The 27,218-nt window shown below is 41.1% G+C and overlaps 1 protein-coding gene across 1 annotated transcript; it reads left to right on the top strand.

Moving 5' to 3' along the window:
* The first annotated feature begins 3,109 nt into the window (after positions 1-3,109).
* On the top strand, positions 3,110-13,388 carry LOC111558969 (DLA class II histocompatibility antigen, DR-1 beta chain). The gene is made up of 6 exons (XM_023249583.2): positions 3,110-3,295; positions 8,441-8,710; positions 11,453-11,734; positions 12,151-12,261; positions 12,716-12,739; positions 13,041-13,388. Exons 1-6 carry the CDS (start codon positions 3,196-3,198, stop codon positions 13,052-13,054), a joined length of 801 nt encoding a protein of 266 aa, XP_023105351.1. The 5' UTR covers positions 3,110-3,195; the 3' UTR covers positions 13,055-13,388.
* Positions 13,389-27,218: the final 13,830 nt, after the last annotated feature.

Below are 27,218 nucleotides of genomic sequence, written 5' to 3'. Positions count from 1 at the left end.
GACTTAGAGAACTCAATGAGTTATTCAACAGAATGATATTCCTACCAAAGGAATCCCAGAAGATGAAGAGAGAGAAAAAGGTGAAGAAGGTTTATGTGAGCAAATTATAGCTTAAAACTTTCCTAACCTGGGGAAGTACACAGACATCAAAATCCCAGAAGCACAGAGAACTTCCATTAAACTCAACAAAAGCCAACCATCAGTAAAGCATATCATGGTCAAATTCACAAAATACAGACAAGGAAAGAATCTTGAAAGCAGCATGGGAAGAAAGTCCCTATCCTACAAGGGAAGAAAGATCAGGTTCACAGCAGATCTGTCCACAGAGACTTGGAAGGCCAGAAAGGAGTGGCAGGATATATTCAACTTGCTGTATTGGAAAAATACACAACCAAGATTCTTTACCAGCAAGGCTGTTATTCAAAATAGAAGGAGAGATAAAGAGTTTCCCAGACAAACCAAAACTAAAGGGGTTCATGACCACTAAACCAGCTTTGCAACAAATTTTAAGGGGCACTCTTTGGAGAAAAAGCAAAACAAAACAAAATGACCAAAAGCAACAAAGACTAGAAAGGACCAGAGAACAACATCAAAGACACCTACTCTATAGGCAACATGATGGCACTTAATTAATATCTTTCAATAATCACTCTCAAACTAAATGGACTAAATGCTCTAATCAAAAGATATTAGAATGGATAAAAAAACAAAAACAAAAAACAAGACCCAACGATATGCTGCCTATAGGAGACTCATTTTAGACCTAAAGACAACTGCAGATTGAAAGTGAGGGGATGGAGAACCATCTATCATGCTAATGGATGTCAAAAGAAAATCAGAGTAGCCATACTTATATCAGACAATTTATATTTTAAAACTCAGACTGTAACAAGAGATGAAGAAGGGCATTATAATCATAATTAAGGGATCTATCCAAAAAGATCTAATAATTATAAATATTTATGCCCCTAACTTGAGAACACCCAAATACTTAAATCAATGAATCATAAACATGAAACTCATTCATAAAAATACCATAATAGTAGGAACTTTAACACCCCATTTACCCAATGGACAGAAAATCTAAGCAGAAAATCAACAGTGAACCAATGGCTTTCAGTGACATACTAGGCTGCATGGACTCAACAGATAGACTCAGAACATGTCATCCTAAGCGGCACATTTTCTCGAGTTCACATGGAACAATCTCCAGAATGGATCACATACTGGTCACAAATCAGCCCTCAACAAGTACAAAAAGATTGAGACCACAACGCTATGCATATTTTCAGGCCACAAGGCTCTGAGAAATGAAATTAGCCACCAGAAAAAACTGGAAAGACCATGAATACTTGGAGATCAAAGAACATCTACTTTTGGAGGAACTAGAGTTATTACTACACAGTAACTAATCAGTTTATATAAAATGCTGTCACTCTTTGACAAGAGTAGTTGCATTGTTATACACAACCATGATAAGAATAGTTTCAACACAATGGACAGTATTCTATTCAGAAAGTGAAGGTGAGGTGGTGTGTGATGTAATGGCTAGGCTTCTGGAGACTGGACTCACATATAACTTGACTCCATATGGAGTACACCATTTACTGGCCGTGTGTCCTTGCCAAAGTTGTTTAACATACACCCATCATTTTATTCTCTGCATCTGAAGGGATACAAAGGGTACTGAAATCACTGGGATGATGTGAGAGTTAAATATAAATATGGTGTATAAAAAGCCCTTGTACAATTCTGGGTACAAAATAAAATGTTCAAAATTTGCTCAGTAAACATTAGTCACATTTATTGCAACATGGTGAGTTCTCTGGCACTAGTCCATAAACATGGGCTGCTTATCAGACTGTGTAAGATTGTGAATTATTGCAGAACTTTAGATAGATAGTTGTCCTTTAAAATCCTATTGAATCTGAGATATTACAATTCTGTTAATACAATGCATAATAATTATATAAAAGTGGAAACATATTCTTAAAACTATATGGTTACGTCAAAGGATGTTATTCATAGTATTTCCATTGTGTTTTCTTTCCTGGATGCTCTGTAATGTATTCATGAGCACCAGCTTCTTATATGTCTCCTTAGCATAAAGCAAGAGAAGGTACATAATAAAGGGACATAACCCCAATAAAATGAGGAGATCAGAGTGGGATCCAAAGCTATGGACTGAACACATTTTCACATAAAATATTAATTATTCTAAGGCAGAGCTTTTATGCTAAAGGCTGACTTTGAGTCCTTTATCATTGTCTCAGCCCCCTGCATACTTTGATTTGGACAGTTGGTGTTATCACTTTTTTAGCTTAAGTGCTATACAAAGGATTTTCCAAGACCCTCCATTCCACATAGATCATGTTCTCTAAGCCCCTTTCTCTGCATATTTTGGAGGTGCCTCAAACTCAATGACTGCATCCGCAGACAAACTTGAAAAACCCTTTTACTCTGGGTAAGTTAATGACTAAATTCCAATGACTCTTAGTTTATCAGAGATCTCCCTACCTATAAAGAGATACAGACAATACTCTCCAATTAACAGCTAGAATTCTGTCATATCATCAGTTACCAGGGGATGCTGCTCCTTGCTTGAGCAGTCCAAAGAATCATACCACTTTCCAGTATTCAAGTACCAGAAAGTCTGCAGTACCAGAAAGCCTTCATTTCAAGGTTAATTTCCCCAAATCTACACTATGTGATGGTGCACAAAGGTCCAGATGTTTTGATTAACAATCGTCTTCCCTCCACTCACTCAGCTCCTAAAACACTCACACAAACTATCGTCAAAACTATTCTGTCTTCACGGGAGAGGCATGAATACTCCTAAAGACTCAAACTTTTGTGCACATCACTGCTCAGCATAGAGCTGGCTTACAATAGGGGCCCAGTCAAATGTTTCACATATATTGGATCAAACCTTTTAAGTACTAAATTAAAATAATCCTTCCAATGAAGGAAATCAGAGTTTCAGAAGAGGCTCTTGATACTGAATCTCTGACCAGCAACTGATGATGCAGTACATCTGTGATGCGGATTGGTTGTCAAACCTAGATTACCCAATCCAGGAGCAGAGAAACAAATTCCTTGGTTGGTATTATTTAGGAGGGGGCTAAAGGAGGGTCTTAGTTCTCACTGACTGAGACTTGCCTGTTCCCCTGCCCCCTGTCCTCTCTGTTCTCCAGCATGGTGTGCTTGTGTTTCCTGGGAGGCTCCTGGATGACAGCTCTGATGTTGATATTGATGGTGCTGAGCCCTCCCCTGGCTTGGGCCAGGGACACCTCACGTAAGTGCACTCCTGGGTGGTGAGCTATTATGGAGTAGGGGGAAAGAAAGAAATTAGTTTTGCCACTGTGTCCACGCCATGTGCCTTAGAAAATTGTGACATTTTCTTTAATGATTGCCCACCTTTATCATATAGATCCCCAATTCTATTCAAAACAAGAGGAGGCCGAATGCTTGCCCTCTCTATAAGAGCTGTGTAAGGGGCCTCCACATATAGAGGCCATTTCTTCTCAACTCTTCCCCAGTCAAACTCTCCAGATTTGAGTTTTATTCCCTCAGGGTCTTGAGAAGACTCAGAAATAATGATTTCAAATTCATTCCCATAAGTGGTTCCCTTTATAATGTTGAGTTATGCTAGAAAATAAGAAAGTTTCTTAGAAAATTGGACAGAGAGTCAAAAGGAATTAGAATGGTGTCTCCTAGAAGACCCTGTGTTATGTCTTCACAGGATTAGTTATGTTGGTACCTCTCTGTAATATGCGAGGCTGTATCAAGGGTTCTCTCCCATTATCTCCTTTACTTTCTCCGCACCTCAAAGTTTACAAGGCCTTTATCCCTGGACTGAAAGTTCTCTGACCAAAGTTGGGGCTAGTTTTACCTCTTTTTCTCACCCTGGAGGTACAGCAGAGATCCTTAGTACTTGAAATGACATTTTAGATGAGAAGCACATATGGGAAGTTCTTTGGAGTCTTAAAGAACTTAAGATATCTTCTGAGAACCTGGCACAAGTTAATTTTTCATTATGAATCTATGTTGAACCTTTCTATGGTGTCCGTTTCTCCTGCATCTTTCTGTTCTGTGGCCTGAGCCCACAGAAAGGGATTCAACTAGTATAGGATAAATTATATGCAATTATGGCTTTGTAAGTCAAAAATAGTCAACATCAGGAATTTCATATGGTTCCAACTATCTACCCCGAGCAGAGTACAGAGAGCGTGAAGGTGTTTACATTTCATAGGACTGAAAGCCAAAATGCAAGTCAAGGGAATTTATTGGCTCACTGAAGTGATGTCCCCAGATGGCATAGGTTTATTCCTCATGTTTTCTGTTTTTCCTTAATAGCCATGTTGGGTTGCCTCCACTTCCAGTTCCTATTCGTTCCCGAGCCATGCTGTCACCATTACTGTGAATCCCCTGTGTATGCAGAGACCTCAGCACTATCACAGATCTACAGGATGAGCTGAAACTTAATGAGATTTTTCTTTTCTCTTAAAATCACCCTTTCCTTACCTGTGATATTTTTTCCAACAGTAGAAGGAGAAGGAGGTAGTCTGTGTGAATTTCTCACAGGAAGTGGAGGGGATATAATGTATCATCAGAGTAAAAGAATGTTGGACCTGAGCCCCTTCTTGCTTTCCAGGATCCTCACAATGACTGATTCTCGGAGCCCTGTGTTTATCCATTGTATCACAGACATATCTCTGAGCAGCTATGATGTACTAGGCTCTGTTCTGGGCTCAGTGAATTCTATTTGAATAGGCTAAAGATCATTAGCATCATGGATTTTATGTAATGACAGAGGAGAAAGCCCGATAAACATTTAACAATAACAACAAAAATTCTGACAACAATAAGTATGCTGAAAAAAAAATACTCCTAGTTGTGAAACAGAGAGAATTGGATGCACCTGACTTCAGTTCAAGTGTGTAGGGAGTTCTCCCTGAGGAAGTGACATTGAGTTGAGATATGACTGGTGACAGAAGCCAGGCAAGTGAAAGATGTACAGGACAAGTGTTGTAGGGAGAGAAAATAGGATAAGGTCAAGTGCGGGAAGATGTTTGCTGAGTGTAAGGGACAGAAGGAAGGCTGGAGAAGCTGGAGTGTAGGGAGCAAGTTGGGGAGTGCTCTCAGTCACCACTACCATGTTTCCATCACTCAGGGAATGCCCCAGGACCCTATCATCAGTGCTCAGTATTTTTGGATCAGCACCTTTGACTTATTTGTTTGTTTGATTGTTTAAGATTATAGGTATACATTTAGGCAGAGAATATTTTTTTAAGTTTATTTAAGTTCCATTTGGTTAGCATACAGAGTAATGTTAGTTTCAGATGTACAGTGTAGTGATTCCACACTTCTACACGCTACCTGGTGCGCATCTCAAGTGTACATCTTATTCCTTGGACTTATTTAGATAAACTTTTACATACATTGAAGTGTCATATAATATTTTCTCATTCATCACATGACAGTTTTCAATGTCTTCAATTGGCAGTTCATTTGCAAACTCGGATGTAGCCCAAAGTCTTGCTAGGCAGTTTTTCAGGTTGGTTTATTTAACATTAGCTTTGCCATAACACCAGCCATTAACTTATTTCAGAAGATGTGGATTCATAGGCCTCTGTAAATTGCATCAAGAACAGAGTTTAAAAGTTTTTTATACTTGATCTTCATGGGATAAGAAAATTCCTTGTTGAAAGATTTCAACACTGATGTCATACTTGGTGGTGGGGCAGGGGGAGAATTAGAAGCCAAGGCTTTAATTTTTACAAGAATTTGAGGAGTACAGTATGTCGAACTGTATGTTAAGAGTTACTTAACATATGTTAAGAGTTAACTTAACATAACAGTATGTTAAGAGTACAGGGACAATTAACTTCCAGATTTCTCCCAGTCCAGCTTGCCTCTCATGAACAAAGCCCATTGATACAAAGTGGTTTTGAACCAAATAAAATATGTATCTGGTTATCCATATTATCTTTTTTGAAAACTAATGCACAAGTAAAATATTTGTCCCTTTCAGGCATCCTGGATTTGGCTTTTTCCAGTATCTGCCCACTTTCATTTGGGTAAGCCTGAAGCATTAGCACACCCAAGAGCAATCATCGTTTGGTTGGAATTCATAATAACTTTTGATACTCTCTTGTTAGGCAGTATGAATTCTTTTTTTCAGAATCTTGTCTCAGTGAAGAGCCATTTTTCCAACAAAATAAATTTGTTCAGTATCAAGGTTTTTTATCAGATATAACATTGGCAAATTTTTCAATGTTAAGTCTCAGCTGACATAGAATTAACATTGGCTTTTTTACCACAGATTTTCAAGTGGTGTAACAGTGGTTCTCATATGGGGACTTCAGGGAACATTTGGCAATGTCTGGAGCCATTTTTGGTAGTCACTTGGGGCTTTTTTCTGACATCTGCTAGGTAGAGGCTAATGATGCTAGTAGACAATCTACAACATACAGAACAGACTTCCTACAAAAAATATCTCTTCCAAAATCTCAAGAGTACTGATGTTGGAAACACTGGTTTATACTGTGCTGCTTCTAAAACCTCTAGACTTACCCTTTATACACACACTCACCTTCCAATTCAGGTCTTTGTGGTGTAGTTTAGCATATTTTATTACAAAAAATAATAAGATCAACAGTTCATAGATAGAACACTTTCTCGCTGAGTCCACTCAGTCAATGCAACCTTGAGATCTTCATCTTTTATTCTTTGTCTTATGCAGTGTTTTATAAGATTTCATGATTTCTTGATCATCAGCATCTCTGTTAACTTTCGACAGCTTGCCTTATGAGTCATCAACTGTGACCGTCACAAGTATTTTTCTGTAAAATGTATCAAACTTGTGCAGTAATGCTACATTCTGTTCGGTTGATAATGTCGAAAACTCCTTTTATTTGTCTCAGGTATTTTTAAAAGCACAGGTATTTTTAAACTATTTTTAAAATGTTCATGTCAATTCCACTTGAATAAAAAATTTTTCTTAGTTCAATTAAACAGAAAATAAAACATCAAAATATATACATATATGTATGTATAGTGTCATGTATGTATATGTGTGTATATTTATGTATGTATATGCATATATGTACATATATTATGATGTGTGTGTTTATATATTGAAACTCCAGAAGCCCATGTGACTGACTGACCAATAAGAGGTCTGACATGTTTGACCCTTTACCTCATCAGGTTAGATTTGGCAAAAGAGTTTGGCATCAAGGGGCGCCTGGGTGGCGCAGTCGGTTAAGCGTCCGACTTCAGCCAGGTCACGATCTCGCGGTCCGTGAGTTCGAGCCCCGCGTCAGGCTCTGGGCTGATGGCTCAGAGCCTGGAGCCTGTTTCCGATTCTGTGTCTCCCTCTCTCTCTGCCCCTCGCCCGTTCATGCTCTGTCTCTCTCTGTCCCAAAAATAAATAAAAACGTTGAAAAAAATTAAAAAAAAAAGAGTTGGCATCAAAACTTGTAAAAAGATCTGGTTTCCTAGGTTTCTGGAGTTTGGAAATTCCAGGTAAGGACTTGAGGAACCGTAGTGCAGTCATGGTTTTAATGTCCTTAAAACTCTTCAGTAGTTTCCCATTACGTGAAGTATGAAGTCCAAATCCCAACATCACCAAATCCAAACGTAAGGCTTTTACTGCCAGCTCCCGGTGATTTCTCCAGTCTAACCTTTTCCTTCCTTTGTCCCATTGCGCTTCAGTGAGCTCCCTTTTTCCATTTTGTTGAGGGAGTTCATCAATTCTTTCAAGATTTTGCACATTGTATTACCTTTCCCTGAATTATCAAACACACGCACGCCCACTAGTTCACATCTAGTTACTCTTTCCTGTCACATCCTAAACATCCCCCTTGAGACCACCTGTCTGGCTCCCTAAGGAAAGTCAGACCACCCAGTTATCCCCTGCTCTAGAACTGCAGGCTTGTCTTGTGACATTTCTCCCCCCAGGTAAATAAAGTCCTGCCCGCTGGGTTTTGTCCATTACTTTCCATAAATTTGCACCCGAGAGTGGAGGGGATGTGGGGGTGTTTCCCTTCTCTGGGTTCGCAGGGGCCTGAGCCACTCAGCCCAGACCAAGTGTTCGGTGGGGGTGGGGGAGGGGGACGCAGGTGGGACGTGTGTGAGGCCAGGAAAGGGCTGTGGGAGGCTAGGAGAGAGGTGGGTGTCCACCGGGAGGAGGCGTCCAGGAGGAGGCGGTGAGGGGCAAATCCTCAGGCTGGGAGGTCCGCCTCTGAACCGGAAGCCAGTGACCCGGAGAAGCTCCCTGGAGAGGGGTCACCTCCCGGCCTCCTTCCGTCCCGCGGGCAGAGGAGAGAAGAGCCGTGGGTGCTGGTGGTTTGGGGGTGCGGGTGGAGCCCCGAGGGGGGGCTGCGTCAGTGTCCTCCAGGAGCCCGCGAGTGACCGGGTCCCCCTGTCCCCACAGCACATTTCTTGTTCCTGGGGAAGGCCGAGTGTCATTATCCCAACGGGACGGAGCGGGTTCGGCTTCTGGACAGGTACTTCTATAACGGGGAGGAGTATGTGCGCTTCGACAGCGAAGTGGGGGAGTTCCGGGCGGTGACTGAGCTGGGGCGGCCCACTGCCAAGTACTGGAACGGGCAGAAGGACTTCATGGATCAGAAACGCGCCGAGGTGGACACGGTCTGCAGACACAACTACGGTGTTGATGAGAGCTTCACGGTGCAGCGGCGAGGTGAGCGGGGCAGGGGGGCTGGGGCGGCCGGGGCTGCGCGGGTGCGACTGTGAGACAGAGACTGGGTCCCAGTGAGCCTACAGGGTGTTGAGCAAGAGCACGTTACGGGGATCCCTGCGAGAGTGCGACGTCGGGGAGGGTGTGCTGTGTCTGTGGGGTGGGGACAGTGTGGTGTGTCCTTGTGTGGCTGTGGGGACCATGTTTTGTGACTGTGGGGAAGGCGTGGTTGTGTCCATGCGTGACTGGGGACAGTGTGGCTGATTCTCTGTGTGATTTGAGGACCATATGGTTGTGACCGTGGGGACAGTGTGATTGCGTCCATGTGTGACTATGGGGACAGTGTGGTGAGTCCGTGTGTGACTGTGGGGAAGGCGTGGTTGTGTCCATGAGTGACTGTGGGGACAGTGTCGTGTGTCCTTGTGTGGCTGTGGGGACAGTGTGGGAGGGGTGCCCTGTGAAGTGAGGGGGACAGAAAATGAGTGTGTGGGAAAGGGGGGCGGTGCGTGTGGAGAGAGTGGGTGTGGGGGAGGCAACAGGAGGGGATATCGGGCATCCTTGGTGGCCCCTGAGGCAGAGGTGAGGGGGGCTTGGGAGCTCCAGCTGGAGGGCACCCTGGGCAGGTGGTTGGAGACCTGGGGAGGGAAGTGGAGGGTGTCCTGGTTGGGGTGAAAGTGTAGGGGAGGGGAGGGGAGGGGAGGGTTAAGAGATTGGGGAGATGTGAGGAGGCCGGTCACCTTCTGTCCCTGACACTCCCCCTTCTTTTTCTGAAGCCCCTGAGATACCTGTGCCTGTGTCTGTATGTGCTACCATTGCAGTGAGAAAAATGGCCAGACTAACCGTTGAAGATTTGGGGGGATTTCTGAGGTCCCTCTGACATTTCTATTTTTTTTAATGTTAATTTTTGAGGGACAGATCCAGTAAGACAGAGTGGGAATGGGGGACAAGAGAGGGTGAGATAGAAAAAGTGCAAGCAGGGGAGGGGCAGAGACAGAGAGGGAGATACAGAATCCCAAGGAGGCTCCAGGTTCTGAGCTGTCACCCAGAGCCTGCCCTGGGACTCGAACCCAGAAACTGCCAGTTCATGACCTGAGCCGAGTGGGACCCTTAGCTGACTGAGCCACCCAGGCTCCCCAAACCCTCCTGATATTTCTGGGGCTTCTTTTAGGTCTCAAGTTCCCGCCCTTTGTTCTCTTAGAGTATGTATTCTTACATTCTTGAAATGATTGTGAAACCAGGTATCTTAATTATAATTTTGTTACTAAATGTATTGATGTTACTGTTTTTATAATGATGAAAGTATTTAAGGAGTTGCATATTATTTCTTTATATAGTTGTAACAATTCATCTCATGTTCCCCTTTGTTAGATCTTTTTTTCCCAATATTGCAAATACTCGGTTGAAATTTTATATCTTTTTTATTTTTAATGTATATTTCTTTGATTTTAAGGTCCTTGGATTTTTTTTACATATCTATTGGCTAATTGTTGTTACTGATGTAAAAATTATCTACTATTATCTCGGGGATTCTGGTATATTTCTCAGTGATTTTAGGTGTTTTCTATGCATAAGATTATTAATGCTTTGCTGATAGTCAATTCAGCATTTTCTCTAGTCTGTGGCTTACATTTTGACACTGTTTATTACTTTTCATGCTAGGAATGCAAACATTTAAATTTTATGAATATGCTACAAAATTGTTAGCAAAAGTTTGTCATCTACCTAAATCTACCATTTTATGGTATTGTAAAAATGTTTCCCCCATATTTTTCCTTTTTAAAAGCAGTATTTATTGAGGCTGGTAGTGTAAGGGATTGTCTTTGCACTAAGGATACCTGTTAAATAGTCTGTCTCTACCCTGAACTCAAATGTCAGCTTTCAAAGGGAGACAATTATAAAGGTATAACAATTCCAATAACAGTAATTTTTTTATACTGCACAGAAGAAGGATGGATCATCTGAGTGCAATTATGAGAACTTTTTAAAATCAATGAGTTTCCTCATTCCTTTCCTGATCTTTCAGGACTCACACTGTTCTTGCAATTAAACAAATAGGCTAGAGTATCACCTCTGTCTTTCCTGCTTCCCAGGGGAGAACAATTTCTGGGGTGTTCTCAGGTGTAATTGTAACATTCTCAGGATTTATAGTCTATTTCCCCATCAACCTCAAGCTGTTCTCCAATTTACCCAGACTGCTTTAAATCATATTCTCTCTCTAATTAAACAAGGATAATAAGTAGTTAAAACATACTGAAGGCTAAAATCCAATTATCACTTTACATACTTTAGGTGCATTAATCCTCACAGAACCTTACGAGATAAGTGTTACTATCCCCTTGATAGAGGAGAAAGCTGAGTGCAGAGGAATGTCATATTCTCCCAGGATCAATCACTAGGTAACAGAGTCTGTATTTGAACCCAGGCAGCCTGTTCCAGAAATCATGCTTTTAACTGATACACTGTATGCCTTGCAAAATGTGTAAACACTTCAATTCAAAAAGTAGTAACTGCTTCACACTATGAAAAGTAAACCCCACAAATTCCCACAACATGTCTCAAATTTAATGGACCCGTACTGTCAGGATTGAATTCAAGACTCATGAGACTGGCTGGTACTGGGCCACGTGGCCAGCTTTGAGGGAGGCCTGCACGAGATGCAGCCTGGGACCAGAGACCGGAGGCAGGAGGGCAGCCAACCAGGGAGACTGTCTTCCTCACTTAGTCCCGCTACCACTTGTCTTCTAGTTGAGCCGACAGTGACCGTGTTCCCCTCGAAGACGCAGCCCCTGCAGCACCACAACCTCCTGGTCTGCTCCGTGAATGGTTTCTATCCAGGCCACATTGAGGTCAAGTGGTTCCGGAACGGCCAGGAGGAGGAGACTGGGGTCGTGTCCACAGGCCTGATCCGTAATGGAGACTGGACCTTCCAGACCCTGGTGATGCTGGAAACAGTTCCTCAGAGTGGAGAGGTCTACACCTGCCACGTGGAGCATCCAAGTCGCACGAGCCCTATCACCGTGGAGTGGAGTGAGAAGCTTTCTGATCCCATAAGTTCCTCGCCCAGCAGGGAGGGGACTTTGCTTTGCCTTTTGTGCTTCTGACACATCCTCTATTTATAGGGACCTTCCGGGCAGGAGGGGAATACAATCTTGGCTCTGCCTTTTATTAGCTCTGTCACCCTGCACAAGTTACTTGAACTTCAGGGAGCTCCTCATCCATTGATATTGAAGTAGTGGATTTGTCAAAGCTGTGGTATTTAAAAAGTTCAATACCTAAACCTTGTATCGATGGAATGGGATTTAAATTTTTCCCCCCAGAAATTGCCACTTACTCTATTTCTTCCAAGGCAGGCTTCATTCCTCATTCTCAATTTCTCAATCCAGAGTCTCCAGCAGGGGAGTTGGATTTGGGGTAAAAATCACTAAAGCTGCTTCTTCTCTCAGGGGCTCAGTCTGAATCTGCACAGAGCAAGATGCTGAGTGGAATCGGGGGCTTTGTTCTGGGTCTGCTCTTCCTGGTGGTGGGGCTGTTCATCTACTTCCGGAATCAGAAAGGTAAGGCACCTGTTGGTAGCTGGGCCTCCCTATAGAGCTTGTGGGAGAGAAATACAGCTTTGATCGCATAAACTCCCTGTGGACCAGTGGCCTTGTAGGATGCCTTTCCTTCCCCATGTGACCTCAGATTTCCTAGAAATCCAGACAGCAAGGGTCCATGGTTACTGTGTTTCAGCATAAGAGATTATGGGTTGTAGAGACAAGAAAGAGGTTAACAAGACAGATATCTTGGCTTGGGGTCCTGGGCCAAATCAGGAAGAGCTATGAAAGCTAACGAAGCCACAGTAGATTGGTGTGACAGGAACTTCCCGGGTCACATCTCTCCCTTTCTGATCCCACTGGCATCATGCGATGTGGGTTGTGGTGGTAGGTGGGTCTGGAGTTGGGACCTTGTATGTGGGGACAGATTTACCTGTGTCTCTGTTAACTATATGTTGTCCCTTTTCTTTCCCAGGACACTCTGGACTTCAGCCAACAGGTAATGCTCTTTGACCCTCTTTAGAGATAGAGTTGATTATCCTGGAACAGATGGTGGAGATGAAAAGACAGAAACAATGTCAAAGACTTTGGATCTGACTTCTGCTCAGGCAGTTAACTGAAGCTTCTTCTCTCCACTTACTAAAAGGCCTGCACTGCAAATAGCTTTAGATCAAGGATACATAAGAAAGAATATGTTCTTCTTCTTACTGTAGTGCTTTAACACGAGGCCCTGAGAGAGGGGCGAGGAAGCTGCTTGTGGAGGTGGGTCTGGGAACAACACTTTGCTCTGTCTTCTGCAGGACTCCTGAGCTGAAGTGGAGATGCTGACACTCCAGGAAGAACCTTCTTTTCAGGCTTCCTCACACAGTGAAAATGTTTCCTGTTTGGCTCGTATTCTTCCACAAACACAGTGCTTTCTCAGGATTTGGTTTGCCCTGGGTTCAGTGACCGTGCAGAACCTGTCCTCCCTGATGGCTCCCTCCACCCCGTCCTTGACCTGGAAGCCCCAGTACTGACTGCAGTTCCTTATCTTCATTCTCTCCCAGCTCCGTGTGTATTCAGCCCCTTAATGCCTCCTTTACATTGGAACTCACCTCTGTTCACGTGTCTTTATCAGCTTTTCTCAAATAAACATGGAGTGACAATCATCCGTTGCATATAGTTTCAAGGAAAAGAAGTAGCAAAAAAAAGGGAGAAAGGGAGGATTGCAACAAATTACAATATTGGTTTTTATTTATATTCCAGAATTTGGGTCAGATGTGGATCTGGAAGGTATCTTTGTATCATGTCCTTTTATACTTGGTCTTTTTCCATTCTGTAATTAGGTGTGTTTTCAGGAGCTAGGAAATGGAGCTTCGTGGCCCATATGATGCTGGTGTCCTACACCTGTGTGTTCTCAAAGACAAACACAGAAGTCCCTTTGCACAAGAGAGGGGACAGAAAATATCAGAAATCCACTAACTTATAATGATAGGACACCCACAAAATTTTTGTACTCACTTTGTTTCCTTAGCCAGATTTTTTATTTTACTTTTCATATTTTTATTTCATTTTATTTTTAAGTAGGCTCCACAGCCAATGTGGAGCTCAAACTCATGACCCTGAGATCAGGAGTCGAATGCTCCACTGACTGAGACAGCCAGGTGCCCCTTTGCTTGATTTTTCATATTAAAGTCTCTAAACCTGTGGAAACCCCTTTCATTAGCCTGATGGTGGGCTGTATCTACACTTCCATCACTTTCTGTGTCTCAGATAAACATCAGTGGTATGCTGACACTTTGGCTTAAGACACATCCTTCCCCATCCTTCCCCTTAGACCATCAGGACAAAGCCACACCTCTAGTGGAAAAGAAGTATGTCTGAGGCCATCCAGATTGTAAGCAAATGTATTGTTTGTATGGGAACATCCTGTATGGATCTCATCTTAGAAATCCAAGGCAATGCTGGGAAACAAAGAAGGAAATTATGAATACTCTGATGTGCATAAGAACAGTGAAATACTATGTAGCTAGAAGAAAAAAATAACCCTTGCTTACAATAATCTCCACTTCTGTACAGGTAAGGAGATTTTGTACAACACACAACATTTTGTTTAATAGGATCAGGAAGAGAATAGGAATACATAGCTATATCAATTCAATTTATCTGCATCCATCTATCATTATCTCTTTCTCCATCATGTATTAAATCTATTTACTTTTTTATATATGACAACGAAAGGACTTTTAAAAAATGGTTGCCTCTTGGGCACAATGAAGGAATAGATTGAAGGGAATAGGAATGAAAGCTGAACTTTTCTGAAAGTGTCTTATTTGATAGTTTTTTAATTTCAAAAATTTCTTTTAGAGAGAGCGAGCCTTTAGTGAGGACCAGGGGATCAGAGAGAGAGAGAGAGAGAGAGAGAGAGAAAATCTTAAGCAGGCTCACGTGAAGCCTGATGCAGGGTTCAAACTCATGAACCATGAGTACATGACCCGGGTGGAAATCGAGAGACGGAGGCTTAACTGACTGAGCCACCCAGGCACCCCTCTCATTTAATAGTGAGGAATTGGCAATATTTTATGTAATAAAACTTTACACAATATATACAAATGAACCCAATTTAATGAAAGAAATGTGACAGAGAGTATATGATGGGAACAAACTAGACAACGAAACCAAATATTTGTGTCTCTTGCATAAAACAATGTAGAATCATAATTATAAATCAATATATAGTTAAATTTCATAGACTTCAGTAATATAAAAGAGTTAGAAAGGTTTCAGAGAAATGATACAAAATTGTTTAAGTAGATGATGGGTTCTGTTATCATATTCTGTCTGAAGAGTCAGTGTCAAATGTAAATTCAACCTAAAAAGCAGACAACAGATTCAGAAGTTTATTTCAAGGTAATAGACACTCAGACAATTACTCCACGATCAGAGACAGCTATAAATTTCAAGCCAACTCAAAGTTTATGTATATTTCAGTCATATATTGTGCACTATTTGTGTGAAACAGGTTACCATCGCCTGGGAAGTTAATAACTAACAGTAACGTATGCAATGTTTATATGGTTGGGATAAGTTCTGCTGATCCCAGGGTTGCAACTTTCCTTTCGTTTTGTTCCCTAAGATGAAGAAGTGAATTGTCTCATTTTATCTGGGACCTATGGTGTGACATTATAATATAGAATTAAAATGTATGGCAGGAGTATTTCAGTGGAGATGCTTTGTGTTGCTAATGGAAAAACCCAACCTAATTGACTTTATTTTTCTTTAACTACTTGTCTCACAGAGCAGATAGACCCAAGGTACTTCATCTCCAGACTGGTCAATTCATCAGGCCAGTGGTGTCACCAGTGATGCTGGGACTTTTTGCCTCATCTCCTTATCGCACACCACTTGTCAGTGTTCCTAAAATGGTAGTAGGATGCCTGCAGCCGCTTTATGCTTCATTGTATCTCATAATTTCCAAAGGCAGGAAAAGGGAACTGCTCTTGTATGCTTTTATAAGGGTGATCTATACCTTTTTCAGGTGTCCCCAGTAGACCTACTTTCCACATGTTGAGAGGACCACAGGATTACGGCGATACACTCAGACAAATCATGCTTCATCCTTTTTGGGGATGGGCTTGCCTCACCTGATGTGTTGGAAAGATGGGAGCAAATAATTTTCTTTGGAAAGAAAGAAATATTAGATGGGATAGATGAGAACAATTTCAGGCAGGGAAACTATAGTATCTGGTACTATCAGAATGTTACAATTTTTTTTAAAAAATATTTTTTAACGTTTATTTATTTCTGAGAGAAAGAGAGCATAAGCAGGAGATGGTCAGAGAGAGAGGGAGACACAGAATTGGAAGCAGGTTCCAGGCTCTGAACTGTCACAACAGAGCCCCCGAAGAGGGGCTCAATCTCAGGAGTGGTGAGATCATGACCTGAGCTGAAGTCAGATGCTTAACCAACTGAGCCTCCCAGGCACCCCTAGAGTGTTAGTATTTTAAAGTATCTCCTCATAAAGGATGATACATTGTTGAGGGGAAGCATCAGTTTGTGATTTTTTTTTTAACAGAGTATTAAATGGCAGCTATAAACCCAATTACAATTAAAAACAGAAACTAAGGAAGAGGATTATTTGTTTGCTCTTAGAAATTAACATGCCGAGACTTAATTTTGTAAGGAAAAGTATATTTTCCAGAAAATTTTCAAAGATAATGGAGAAGGGATGCTAGTGTCCCTTCGCTTCTCCATTGCATCCTAGGCTACAAATGTGTGCCTGTGATATGAACAGAAATACTGTGCTGTGCTGTGCCTGGAAAGCTGTACCATAAAAGGCCAGGCTGTAGAAGGCCGTGTCTTCGTTTACTTTGTTTTGAGGAGCATGCCATGAAGGTCATGCCTTAGTTTCTTTGAAGGCTGTGCCGTTTTTAACCCATGGAAAACACTAGAAATGTTTTATAAGGGCGAATTACCCAATTCTGTAATTAGAGTAGTTACTAAAGGACATTGACAGAAAAGAGTAAACATAGAAATCCATCATGATCTAAGCGACATTCTGACACATATTGTCTTTACATCCAACTTTCGTAGGAAACGGTCCCTGGTTGGGTTTTACTTCAATCGGGTACTGGTTTTGGCAGGCTTCTAGTGGAGGTCTCATGGCCAGAAGTGGTTAGACCAGGGATATGGAGGGGATCACATTAGACCAATAAGGAGGAACCCTCACACAGGAGTCATAAGATTGGGAGCTGTGCTAGTTTCTTAGGTGGCTGTCCCATGCCCAAGAAAGACAACGTTGTATGAAGACAGGAATAAAGAGAGGGCATCAAGTTTCTGGGTCTTAATACCATTCTGGCTAGGGTACTAACTTCCAGCTGAAAGGCAGGCTTTCTCCTCTCTGGAGAGTAGACATGGACTAGAGGATTATAGACTGAGAAATCGACATGAAAGTGTTCCAATAAGAGCCCAGTCCTTGAAAAGCCCCTGAAATGAGAGTAAAGGAAGAAAAGAGAAAGTTCTCACCAAGTTTGAACCAAGGCTCGGAGTACAGATGAAAAGACTCAGAAAGCCTCACATAAGAGCGCCAATATGATGGGGTTCTTGAGCAAATGGCAAGAGGGAATTCTTGAGACATCTTGGGTGCAAAAGTGTGATTTTATTAAAGCACAGGGACAGGACTTGTGGACAAAAAGAGCTGCACTGAGGTTGTGAGGAGTGACTGATTATATGTTTTTAAGTTAGTGGGGGCCAGGGACAGTGTAAGTCTCTAACGAATTTGGAAGCAAGGCTTTCAGGACCTTGAGGGCCTAGCTGCTGTGGAGATAAGTTTACTTTTAGGTAAACAAAAAACATCAAGCAAGTAAGGCAGCCCTGAGTTCCTGGAGCAAGGTCACACTTTGCATGTTTCAGATGTCTATCGGTGGGCAGCAAACTGTAAGGAGATTTCATTTAAGCAAAATTTCTCTGGCCTTTGCTTCCCTCATCACTATCAACAGTAAACAAATTGTAGAAAGAGCTAAATGTCCATCAACTGATGAATAGATAAAGAAAAAGTGGTATATATGCATATATATAATGAAATATTACTCAGAAATAAAAATGAAAGAAATCGTGCCATTTGCAATAACGTGGATAAACCTAGAATGTATCACGCTAAGGGAAATAAGTCAGTCAGAGAAAGACAAATATCACATGCTTTTACTCATGTGAAATTTAACAAACAAACAGATGAACATAGGGGAAAGGAAGGAAAATTTAAAAGATAAAACAGAGAGTGATGCGAACCATGAAAGACTTAAATATAGAGAACCAACTGAGGGTTGATGGAGGAAGGTGTTTGGAGGGATGGGCTACATGGGTGATGAGCATTAAGGAGGGCACTTGTTGGGATGAACACTGGATGTATATGCAAGTGATGAATCACTGAATTCTACCTCTGAAACCAATACTAAACTCTATATTAATTAACTTGAAATTGTGTTAAAAAAGAGAAAAAAATCACGTATCAATAATCTATGTTCCCACCTCAATAACGTAGAAAAAGTAGCAGCAAAATAGCCTAAAGGAAACTGAAGAAAACAAGTAGTACCTGTAAGAACAGAAAGAAACAAAATTGGGAGAAGAAGACAATAGAAAAACTCCATGACACATAGAGCTTGTTCGTTAAAAAAAAAAAAAAAAAAGATGTAATTAAGAAACTTTTAGGAAGACTTACAATGAAGGAGACAAAACACGTATCCCAATTTCAGGATTGTTGGTGAGTGGAGGGACTGTGAAGGCTCCTGCAGACCGTGAAGTTTCTTTGATTGAAAAATGAAGTAGGCAACTCCATCCAGTTTACACAGACTTATTCAGGATAACTTACAGGGAGGAGCGCCAACTTATAGATGGTGATCCAGACAGCTGTGCAGCTACTCTTTCTGAAGTCTGGACCTTAGTCTTACAGATTTTACAGAGTGACGGGACATGCGGAGGGCATTGTAGTGAGATCAAAGGGTTTGACAAAGTTAATTGATAACATTTAATAGACCTTGTGACACCATGTGTACAACAGGAGGGAGACAGAAAAATCAAGACTCTCAGGTCAAGCAGGAGCCTGGGTCAAAGCAATGACACAAGCAGTTAAGGTACTGCACTGGGCGATATCACTGGGACCAGCATCAGCTGACATCCCAGAACTGATAACAAGCAGAAGCAGAGGGGTCTGCCAGAGCCCAAGTCTAATTAAATCCCTATAAAAAGTGGAGGATTTTTGCAGCCAACTCTCAGACTCTTCGGACATGACCCCTCTGTGTCTTGCCACTTTAAAAAGGCAACTTCTGTCGAAGACTCTGCCCGATTGATCTCCAGGCAGAAGGGAAATCCTTCACTGCTTGAACAGAATAAGCAGTAAGTGCCGAGAGCTGACCAGGACCTGACCACGGTCTCTCAAAGGCGTCCCCACAGACGCACTTCACGTGTGGTTTGTTAACTTCCTATACCCTTCTGTTATCTTGTGTGTTGTGTGATTTGTCTCATTTCTGCTGGGTGCCCTGTCAGAAGCCAGGTTTAATCCCATGGTGAAATGTCATTGAGTTTGGAATTCTGAACCTGCTATAAATATGATTCACTTTATTTCATGACTGAGTAAAGCTGACATTGTGGAAAGACACAACGGGAGTGTGCGCCTTCATAGCATGCTCATGACAAGGGGAGAAACTGTGTTACTGCTAATAGTTATCTAAACAGAGATATATAAGACCAGATCAAACCTCTCTGCGTTCTGGTCACGGTCTGCCATTCTAAGGCATATACATTAATGTCCAAGTGGCCTGGGACATTTAGCCCTGAGAGAAATCAATGGGGGACATGGGCAAGATGGCAGGCCGAAGAAGGAGTATTCTCAGCACTCCTACTCTCCACCCCAAGCAACTTTATAGCCTGTACAGTATTTTATGTGCCATTCTTCCATGATTACCCTAGAGCCAGATATTAGGAAGTGACGTACATACATGGCAACGTGAAGTTGATATACTGAAGACAAAAGAAAATACTTAAGACTATAGTTCCCCAGCAAGTCAGTGAAGAGGTGAACCATCTAGAGAAAGAAGGCTTCAGCAAAAGAGATCTTCTCTACATGATTGATAATCTTCTGCATATGGGACAACATGCTCAGCATTCCATAGACCTGGCAGTGGGAGCAATTGTGAATTTCAACATCACTGGTGGCCTTTGACAGGGAACAGGGAGGGACATCAGCAGTGTGAGATCAGGGGAGACAAGACAAATGTTTAAAGGCAATTCATAGATCAAGTCTTCATTTAGCAACAACACAGTAGCTGTTTGGTCCCCAGGAGCCAATGCCAATGCCCTGGCTTACATATCCTTCCAGATATTTTGTCCTAATATTGTCAGAGGGTGTGTCTATATTATACTTGGGTGTTTTGGGTGCCACTCATAGAAATAATTCCACTGTAGTACCAAGTATCAGCTATTCAGAAGCAGTTAGTTGTGTCCCTGTTTTGGTCTTGACCAATATAGAACAAGGGGTCAAAGGCAGCACTGGATGTGAACCCTTGGCCCAGTGGGTTAGGACACCAAGCCACCAAGGGTGAGGGAAGGGGGGAGGGATTTGGAACCAATTACCCATGCACTAAAGTCTTTGCATGTGGGAGGTGTGTGGCAAATGCAAAATGAGTTCCTCCTTCCATTGAATAGGCCTCAAGCCTCCTGACAGTCCCCACACCCACAGTGCCCCAGCTCTGAGGGTGTTATTTGTTAGATGTTCACATGCTGCTGGTTTTCCTGCTGTTAGTGTGGCCTGAAGGAATCCAAACACCTCTCTTAGTTGTGGAGACCAACCTTTGAGGGAACTATCGGGCGAGAAAGTCTTTAATACATTCTTTTTGTTAAGCTAGTAGGGTTGCACCTAGGGATTACATCTTTAGCATATGCTGGCTATTTGTCTTATAGGTTCCTGTGAATGATAAGCAAACATTCCTTTGCTTTGAGCCTAGGTGTACGTGTTCCTTGGCCAGTCCAGCTGTGCCTGGGGGGATGTGACCTCTAGTGCTCATTCTTCCATTTGAACTGACAAGATGGATTCTGACTTCAAATCCCCACTGTTTTCACCATTCCTCATTCCTGCGGGGTAGGAGCAATGAACACTCTAGCTACTGCCTGTTAACAAAGGGCATGGATCAGGATTTCTGGAATGAAACTGCCTTGCTCCCAATTGCAAATATTCCCTAGCACCAGGCTCAGCCCGCATCCTGCATAGTGCCATTATTTTGGAAATTCCATGTACAGTGTTAGCATCTTACTCTATGATTCATAACGAGGTAAATTGGATCAGTTCATTTAAACAGTTGTTTCATTTCAGGAGGTGGTCCTGCAGATGGGCTCTCCAAGTTAGGCCTATGCTATGCATGCAGACAGCTAAAAAGCTAGCCAGATATTCAGGAGACCAGAAGAATTTAGGATCCAAGTCCAGTTGCATAAAAAACAAATACGCACAGACAATGAATCTGAACTAGAATCTAACTTACATGGGTGTTTATGTTTCTGAAACACAAACATATTTTTTTCTCTCTAAAAATCACCCTCATTTCCATCAAAGATAGCCAAATTAAGACTAAATTTTTTATGTAAAATAAGTCCTCTTATAATAAACTTGACCTAATTACTTACTTGAGTATATCAAGAATACTGACTGGCCATGTAAGTTTTTTTTCCTGATTTTTTAAATGTTTATATGTTTTTGAGAAAGAGAGACAGACAGACAGAGCCTGAATAGGGGATGGGCAGAGAGACAGGTAGACACAGAATCCAAAGCGGTCTCCAGTCTCTGAGCCATCAGGACAGAGCCCAATGCAGGACTCAAACCCACTAACTGTGAGATTGTGACCTGAGCCAAATGGACACTTAACCAACTGAGCCACCCAGGCACCCCCATATAAATTTTTTTAATCTGCTTTGCTAAAAAACTTTTCCTAAGGAATTTCAGATTGAGCTTATAGTAGGCTTTTGAGGATAAGAGTCAAAATAAATACTTAGCATGAAATTCTCTTGCAATCCCTCTAGATTTGGGAGAATTCCTCTCTTCTCAAGGTTCCCCCAAATATCCCGGGTTCCTGAGCATCTATGTAATAGCCTTACTTGTTCGTGTTCCTGGGAACCCTATAAACAAGATACCTGGGTAATTTTCCAAGGGGTTTCACTGTTTCCAAAAATTCAACCTTAGTAACTCAAAGGTGTCTGGTCTATCTGAGTTTGTACATGTCTTCCCCATATATGACATTCCAAAGACTTGGTGGTATGATCAATGTTTCCTGTTACAAGGGAAATAGATTCTTACTGAGATTCTGCAAATAACTATCATTGCCATGAAATTAAGAATACTCACTGAAAGTTTCTAAACTATAGAGGAATCAGGTAGGGAGAAAAAGATAAATGTTTGTTTACAAAGGGATATTTTCCCACATTTTTGTCAGTCATAGATTATAGAAGTGTTATTCTATAGCTATAGTAACCAAGTAAACCTTTGTGGTATTGGTAGAGAGATGGATATATGGTCCAAGGGACAGAATCTTCTTGTAGAGGATATTGGATGGCAAGGAAAAGAGGTGAAAAAATGTTCAGCATCACAAATTTTAGGGAAATGCAAATTCAGAGCACAGTAAGGAATCACTGCACCTATTTAACCAGCTAAGAAAATAGTGACAATACAAAGTGCTGGCAAAGACGTGGGGAAACTAGACCTTTCAAAAGTTGCTGGGAGGAATTCAAAAGTGTATAGCCACTCTGTAAATAGATGGGCTGTTTACTATACACGAAATGTTGCCTTTTTAACTAAACTAAAAGCAGCCTACAGAACGAGAGAAGATATTTGCAAATGACCTACATGCTAAAGGGTGAGTATCCAAAATATATAAACACTTTCAAAACTCAACACCCGAAACCAAAAAATCCAATTAAAAATGGGCAGAAGACATGAACAGACATTTTTCCAAAGAAACACATACACATGCCAACTGACACATGAAAAGATGCTCAACATCACTCATCATCGGGGTAATACAAATGAAATATCACTGCACACCGTCAGAATGGCTAAAATCAACAACCGAAGAAACACCAGGTATTGGGAAGGAAATGGAGACACGGGAACCCTCTTGCACTTTGGTGGGAATGAAAACTGTCCAGTCACTCTGGAAAGCATTTTGAGGTCCTTCAAAAAGTTAAAATTAGAACTACCCTACAATCCAGCAATTTAATGACTAGGTATTTATCCAAAGGATGCAAAACTACTAATTCAAAGGGATATATGCACCCCTATGTAAGCAGCGTTATCTACATCGCCAAATTATGAAAATAGCCTGAATGTCCATAGGCTGAAGAATGGATAAAGAAGATGTAGCATATTTATACAATGAAATATTCCACACCATAATAAAGAATGAAATCTTGTCATTTGCAATGATGTGGATGCAGCTAAAGAAATTAAGTCAGTCAGAGAAAAACAAATACCATATGATTTTACTCATATGTGGAATTTAAGAAAGAAAACATACAGGCATAGGGCAAAAAAGACAGAGGCAAACCAAGAAACAGACTGATAACTATAGGGAACAAACTGATGGTTAGCAGGGGGGAGGTGGGCAGGGGGATGGGCGAAACTGGTGATGGGGATTAAAGGAGTGCACTTGTGATGAGCCCGGGGTGTTGTAACGAAGTGTTGAACCACTATATTGTACACCTGAAACTGATATCACACTGTATGTTAACTAGCTGGAATTTAAATAAAAACTTGGGGGAAATGTAAAAAACCAAACCAAACAAAAATGAAAAAACTGAAATGTGTACTTACCACATGATCCAGAGACTGTAGTCATAGGCATTTATTTCAAAAAAGTGAATATTTACATTTATACAAAACCCAAAATCTTCTACATAAATATTTACAGTAACTTTTCTTGTAATAGTTGAAAAGTACAAACAGGTATATTTTGCTCAATAGGTCCTGATTAAACAAATGGTGGTATACCCATCCCATGAAATAGTAGTAAAAAAACCAAACCACCGATGGATGCAAAAACTTGGATGGACCCCAAAAGCAACATGCTGTGTACAAAATGCTTCTGTTTGGTACTTTCTTTTATTTTCTAACTCTTTGTTGAAGTTCTTTGTGTGCTTATTCTTCATCTAGTTTGGTGAGCACCTTTATTACCAGTGTTTGAAACTTTGATAAGGTAAAAATCTCCATTTCATTAAGGAATTTTTTGCTGTTTTATCTTGTTCTTTCCTTGGGAACATATTCCGTTTCTTCATTTTGCCTGGCTCTCTTTGTTGGTTTCTCTGCATCAGATAAAACAGGCACTTCACCCAGGGTGGCAGAAGTGGCCCCTTGTAGATACACCTTCTCCTTCACACCTGCACTAGCATTTGATGGTCTCTCAAACTTTGGTGACTGTCCAAGCAGCCGATTGTATTTTAGTGGTTCCCGGTATTTGAGGGTATGGCAAGCCCTGTGGATGCCCCAGAGGGAGGGTGTCAGTTGGCACCTAGATTCAGGCTGATTGGAAGCCAGATAGTCAGGCAGCAGGTTTCAAAGTGTACAAATACATACAGTGCTGGGGGACAACAAATGTCAGTGCTGCTGGCCACTAGCTGTGTCCCCTTGGGTGACAGTCCCAAAAGTCATTCCAGTTGAGTGTACAAGTTCCTTTCTGGACAAGAGCAGGAGTCCCTGGAGCGAGGCAGAGGGAGAGGGAAACGATGTCACCCACCGGCCTCTGTCCCCTGAGTGCACCTCCACAGGCTCCTAGATGTCAGCCAAACATGTTTCCCAGACCAAAGTTCCAAGACAAGCAAATGGCCCCTTTCATAGAAAGACTGTGGGTGGGTTTCAGCCTGCTCTCTGCATAGTGCCCTGGGGATGTTAGTCTGCCAAGAATGTTCTCTCCAATAGTTACAGTCCAGAAATGCAAGGCCGCTGGCCACAAAGAGCCAGATGATCAAGGAGTGTCCCCTGGGCAGATAGATGGACTCCTTGATCAGTTGCCTCTTGCTGTGCCCTGACCGTGGTAGCTGGCTAAGAACTCTTTCTCCATTGGCTACAGTCCTGTAGGACCCATGAGCAGAAGTCCCACTGACTACCAGAGTGGAGCAAGATAGGGGTGGATACTGGCAGCAGCTGCAAACACTGGGGAACCAGACAAAAGCAATAAACTCCTTTCTGGCAGATCCTGGTGAGCTGGAACTCTCTCCGATGAGTATTAGTTACGTACGCTGGGAAGTGTGATTTGGTGTGAGTACTTCCCTAGTTTTATAAAATAAAGTCCATCTGTTCTAAGCTCTGGAAGACCTGATAGCTGATATGGTATAAGAATTATTTCTATTTTGAAAATCAAGAGAAAGAAAATTGATATGAGTCTGATACATTTCCTAGAGGTATTTTAAATGGAAAAAATGTAATTCGTGTTTGCATCTCTATTCTATTTCTGTCATTTTCTTGTATTAATTTAGGCAGTTTTTATTTCCTCACAAAATCATTCATATTACTTGAAATTGTTTGGTGTGATATTTTACCTGATATTCTCCTAAATTCTTAAAATCTCCATGTATCTGTCATATCACTTCTTAAGCACACAATTTTATATGATCTTAAGTGTTTTATTTCGCAATGGATTTGTCTTCATTATAACTTTAATATTCAAATCTCCCTAATTCATGGAGTTGGCTTTATTGTCTTTTTTTAAACTTTGAGGTGAATAATTAGTTCATTGTTTTCACCTTCAGTTTTAAAAAGTTACATTACAGCTTTGGTGAATAAAGAAAAACATTGAAATGTAAAACACAATTATATGTAACACTGTTCATTTAATTATTTGCTAAATCTCTAACCAGTCAAATTTCAGGAAATATTGTCTTCTATGTAGATGTTATTCACTCTTGGTACAGTTTAAAATCATGTTTGAAGAACATGTAAGAAATTCTCTTTTAGAACATATTAAGTTTTTTATTGTGGTTTATATATGTTTCATATTGTATTTTATGAGAACTTGGGGACCAATTTGTTTCTCTGCCCATAGAAAACATGTCATATATGCTATATTACTCTACATTATAATTTCCATTTAAATTATTTGCAATCATTCTATTCTTTTTTTCTTTTTAATGTTTACTTATTTTTGAGAGTGAGAGAGACAGAGCATGAGCAGGGGAGGGGCAGGGAGAGGAGGAGACACAGAATCCGAGGAAGGCTCCAGGCTCTGAGCTATATCTCAGAGCCTGACGTGGGGCTGGACCCCACCAGCTGTGAGACCAAGATCAGAGCCACAGTCGGATGCTTAACACAGTGAGCCACCCAGGCACCCATACGATCATGTTATTCTTTAAATTTTTGTTTTTCCTGTTCTTTTGACTTATCATAGAGGGTATAATTTTTTAAAAAGAAAATATTAACATTTGACCTAACATCCGTTTGTGGCAGAAACCTGTGAACATAAGGAAAATTTCAGTGAAGAATTAAAAGTCAGCCATAACCTATGATCCAAGTGTTTCCAGATATCTGAGGGTTTTTAATATGTATTTTGGCAAATTTTTGTCTAAACCATTAATTTTCATGGCTACGACAACATTTTTAAACAATATTATTATAGCAACATTGTACATTTTAAGATACATTATCGTTTTTGTCACATTTCCTGTTTGGGTAAAATTGATTTTTTATTGCTTTTGTATTCCTTTACTTTATGTCTTATGTGTCATTCCTATTTTTTCTTTTTTAAAATAAGAGAATATCATTGTATCACATTATAGAGCATATATGACTTATTTTTTTTTAATTTTGTTAATGTTTATTTATTTGAGAGAGAGAGAGAGAGAGAGAGAGAGAGACAGAGAGACAGAGAGACAGAGCATGAGCCAGGGAGGGTCAGACAGAGAGGGAGACACAGAATCTGAAGCAGGCTCCAGGCTCTGAGCTGTCAGCACAGAGCCTAACATGGGGCTTGAACTCAGGAACCACGAGATCATGACCTGAGCCAAAGTTGGATGCCCAACCGACTGAGCCACCCAGGTGCCCTTATGTGACTTAATTTTTGAAATCCATTGTGGTTTCTCATCTTTTTAAGTTTGGAGAGTTCTACCATGTGTATTTTATGTCATACACAATATCTCTGATGTTTTTTATTCTTTACTTCTTCTTTCTTAATGAATTTCTCCCTTTTTGACCTAAAATGAGATTGAATTGATTTTACCCACTATGATAATAGACTATACAGTTTAATTCTATGGCTGTTAAGTTTTCAAGTCATAAATATAACACTGAACATATTACTCACCTGAAGGAAAACTACAATCATATACACCACTTCTAGATATTTAAAATTGTCAACAAGGTTCATGTACTGTATCAATTAGGAATGTGACTCACCTAAGAAGATAAACTCTGACATTGAGCCAATCATAATTATATAAAATATATAGTTTATTTATTTATTTTGAAACAGAGA

This window comes from Felis catus, chromosome B2 (assembly GCF_018350175.1).
Source record: "Felis catus isolate Fca126 chromosome B2, F.catus_Fca126_mat1.0, whole genome shotgun sequence".
NCBI lineage: Eukaryota > Metazoa > Chordata > Mammalia > Carnivora > Felidae > Felis > Felis catus.
This window is presented reverse-complemented; position numbering and strand designations above follow the sequence as displayed.

What these genes read in the sequence shown, in the direction of transcription:
- LOC111558969 (XM_023249583.2), top strand. Translation starts at nt 3,196, where the DNA reads ATGGTGTGCTTGTGTTTCCTGGGAGGCTCCTGGATGACAGCTCTGATG. An exon ending in TTGGGCCAGGGACACCTCAC is followed by an intron (nt 3,296 to 8,440) that starts GTAAGTGCACTC and finishes CTGTCCCCACAG; the next exon opens with CACATTTCTTGTTCCTGGGG. An exon ending in CCCTATCACCGTGGAGTGGA is followed by an intron (nt 11,735 to 12,150) that starts GTGAGAAGCTTT and finishes TTCTTCTCTCAG; the next exon opens with GGGCTCAGTCTGAATCTGCA.